Here is a 3090-nt window from a genome sequence, read left to right as displayed (position 1 = left end):
ATGCAAAGAAATCAGGAAGGGGGCCAACACTTTTTCACACAACTGAATATCCTTTTTTGTTTTGTTTTAAGCTCTCTAGAATTCTATGCCCCTTTGTGAGAGTGAGTAAATTAAATGAATAGGTAATGTTCACCTTCCCATCTTAATGCCTGTTTCATTTAATCAGTATCAAATTGGTCTTTCAGCAAAGTACGAGAACAGTAAAGGGTGAGTTATATACTTTATATCTGTTTGGCCATAAAGGCCTTTTCCACACTGAGCGCGAAACCTTCTGCTAATTCACACTTGCACGCTAGGTGGCGCTGACCAACAATGCATTTTTCCTCAGCTCTGTATCTCGTATATGGCGTTAACATGGTCCGCTGCTCGATATACAGCATTAAATTAAGATAAATAAAGTTTGGTTCTACACCAGAAACACAAACTATCTATAATGCTTACAAGAATACAACTTAAAACATACCTGCTTTTCATTTGTAATGCAACGTGTTCTACACCAATGCTCAGACACTAAATAACGTACTTTATGTACAAAAATTAAAGGGGTCATTCATACTGCGTTATAATTACATTTGACATTGATCACATTAATGTAGTTTTTCATTACCTTTTTTAATTTTTCCGCTGCTGTGTCCGGTTAACATCGCTTTGCTGCTCTCACATATGAGCTGGATGTTTACAGTCTAGTTTTTACCTGCTCCATCCTTCAATAACAGCTATGGATTTAAGGCGCTTTATTTGAGGGGACACAAATGACAATTCTTGCACTTCTTTGAATTAGCTGAAATATCCCTATAAATGTATACGCTCCTATAAATTTTTTCTCAGCATGGGCTGGCGCTCTCTCTTTTTTCTCCTGAAATTTGGAAGACAACACAGTAATGCTCAAAAATAGATTTTTAAATCTCATTGTGGACACTCATGGGTTTAACATCACCAAACCTAAACCTGTATGAATAGTAATACCTGACATTGAGCAATATGATTCCCAGGTGCTGAAGATCAACCAGATGAGCTGGAGTGTTTGAGAATTGTGCTGACTGGAAGGACAGAATGAGGAAAGAGTGCAACAGGAAACACTATTCTAGGATAAAATGAGTTCGAAAGCAACATACATTCAGTGACAAATGCTTGTAAGAAGGGAGTTTGTGAGATTGAGGGTAAAAAAACGAAGAGAAAAACGAGACCGAACTCAAGTTACTCAACTTGTAAAAATGACAGAGATGATTACATCCAACAAAGGGCAATATTTTACTAAGTATCAACCAAAACACGGAAATGTCTATTAAGAAGTGGGCTGAGAAAATCCTGAAAGAGAGGGAGAGAAAAATTGAGGCTCAAATTGAGAAATTAAGAACCAAATATGAGACAGAAATGGATCAGCTCAAGAAGAGACTAGAGGAAGAGAAAAAAAGTGTGTAAATTAATGTCAAGTACAGTCAAAAATCCCTTCTCTAGAATGGAAATGAGAGCTGGAGATACAGAACTGAATAAATAAGGAAAAATCTGAATATCATCAAATAATTAAATAGACGAAAGAAGAGACTGAAAATAAGAAACAGAAGACAGAGAGAGAGACCCCACTGTATTTCAGACAGGTGGCGAGCTGCTTTTCTTCAGGTGTCTTCCACAAGGCATGTCCTCGCTCTGGGCATCGGTCCTCATCTTTGAACATCCCTATCAGCCTCCTCATTGCTTCATAGCTCAGCACGATCCCGCTGTCATACTCCACGTAATCCAGCTCTCCGGACTTTTCCGTGTGGCCAATGTAAAACGGCTGGCTTGGATCTTTATCCAACACCAAATACTTGAGGTTCTCTATAATTGCGTACGTGGTGGGCCGGGCCACGAAGAACCAGCGCAGGTCTCCAGCATTCTCGTAGGCGTGTTTGATGGCTTTGCGTAGCCTAGCCCACTCATCCTGCTCCTGTAGGTCAATCGCTTCTAGGGCTTTGGACGATTCTGACGTGTAGAACACAGATTTGTCGCAGTGTTTGCTCCAAGTGTCGTTGGCTGTCGCCCAGTGGACCAGGAGCTTGGGAGTGACCATGATGAGACAGTACACTCGAACCTGCAGGGTCCAGTCAGACATCTGAGACTCTGATAACTTCTGTAGTTCATCTTTGCTGACAGGTTTCAGATGATGGTGGAGATGCTCATGACCTTCTGAGTGGGTTCCTGAATTAAAGGTCTCAAAGAAAGACATCACCAGGCAGAATATGCCCCCTAGGATCAAGCCTTTCATAAATGAACTGCCCTCAGACATCATGCTCGACCGTAACTCTGTAATAGTTTAAAATAAGAATAAAGATTATGATTAGAACAAAACTATAAATGCAGTTCGTGCTCTAAATTACATTTGTTCAGCAATAACAACAAGAATCCTATAGTGAATACGATGAGATACGGTGTACGTTGCGATAACTCTACACTTCTGCTCCTGGTGACAATACAAAGCTATTTTACAAAGCAGCTAGTCAGGTTTGCTGTACTTCCTACTCAGAAGGAGAAAAGCAACGGCTACATCTGACTGTAAAAATCCAATAAACGGTTGACCAAAACTACACATTCAGATAATTAGTTAGTTATGAACTCGTACCTTTCAATAACACAGAAGACTGCTCACATTTAGACGCTACAACGTCGCATTCATTTCCGTACACACAACCGGAAAACAACAAAAAAGTAGTATCTGTTCTGGAGTCAGTTTCACCTGCCCTCCATCTCATTCATTTGGACGGAATAAGGTAAGAAAGCTGGTTGCAGTCCAGCACTAGTACTGGCTTCTAGAACGCGGATGTTTAAGCGGATGTCGAATCCACGCGAAAGGCACTGTGGGAAATGCTGTTCGTTTGTGTTGTCTCGCTGTGAAGGAACACAGTGAATAAACTACAAAGACGTAAATTTCCTCTAAGTAGGCAAAGGCGGAAATTATTTTTGTTCTTTAAAAGTTTTTACAGACTTTATATCAGCTTTTATGTTAATACACAAAATACATTAAAAAAAAAAATACATATTTAAAAAAAAAAAAAATTCTAAAAGATAAAAAGCGGAAGAACGATAAAAAACAAGGATAATCTGTCATATTGC

General features: G+C 39.5%; 1 protein-coding gene across 1 annotated transcript in view; it reads right to left on the bottom strand.

The window, feature by feature from the left end:
- The window catches only part of LOC107561475 (C1GALT1-specific chaperone 1-like), a 3979-nt gene extending 1229 nt beyond the window's left edge, over nucleotides 1-2750 (bottom strand). Inside the window, exons 1-2 of the mRNA XM_016245935.1 lie at nucleotides 2600-2750; nucleotides 1686-2283 (exon numbers count right to left, since the gene is read on the bottom strand). Coding sequence (XP_016101421.1) covers nucleotides 1686-2283; nucleotides 2600-2729 — 728 coding nt within the window. The 5' untranslated portion in view covers nucleotides 2730-2750. The remainder of the gene's footprint in view (nucleotides 1-1685; nucleotides 2284-2599) is intronic.
- Nucleotides 2751-3090: the final 340 nt, after the last annotated feature.

Source organism: Sinocyclocheilus grahami, unplaced genomic scaffold (genome assembly GCF_001515645.1).
Source record: "Sinocyclocheilus grahami isolate Dianchi unplaced genomic scaffold, SAMN03320097.WGS_v1.1 scaffold23.1, whole genome shotgun sequence".
In the NCBI taxonomy this organism is placed as follows: domain Eukaryota; kingdom Metazoa; phylum Chordata; class Actinopteri; order Cypriniformes; family Cyprinidae; genus Sinocyclocheilus; species Sinocyclocheilus grahami.
This window is presented reverse-complemented; position numbering and strand designations above follow the sequence as displayed.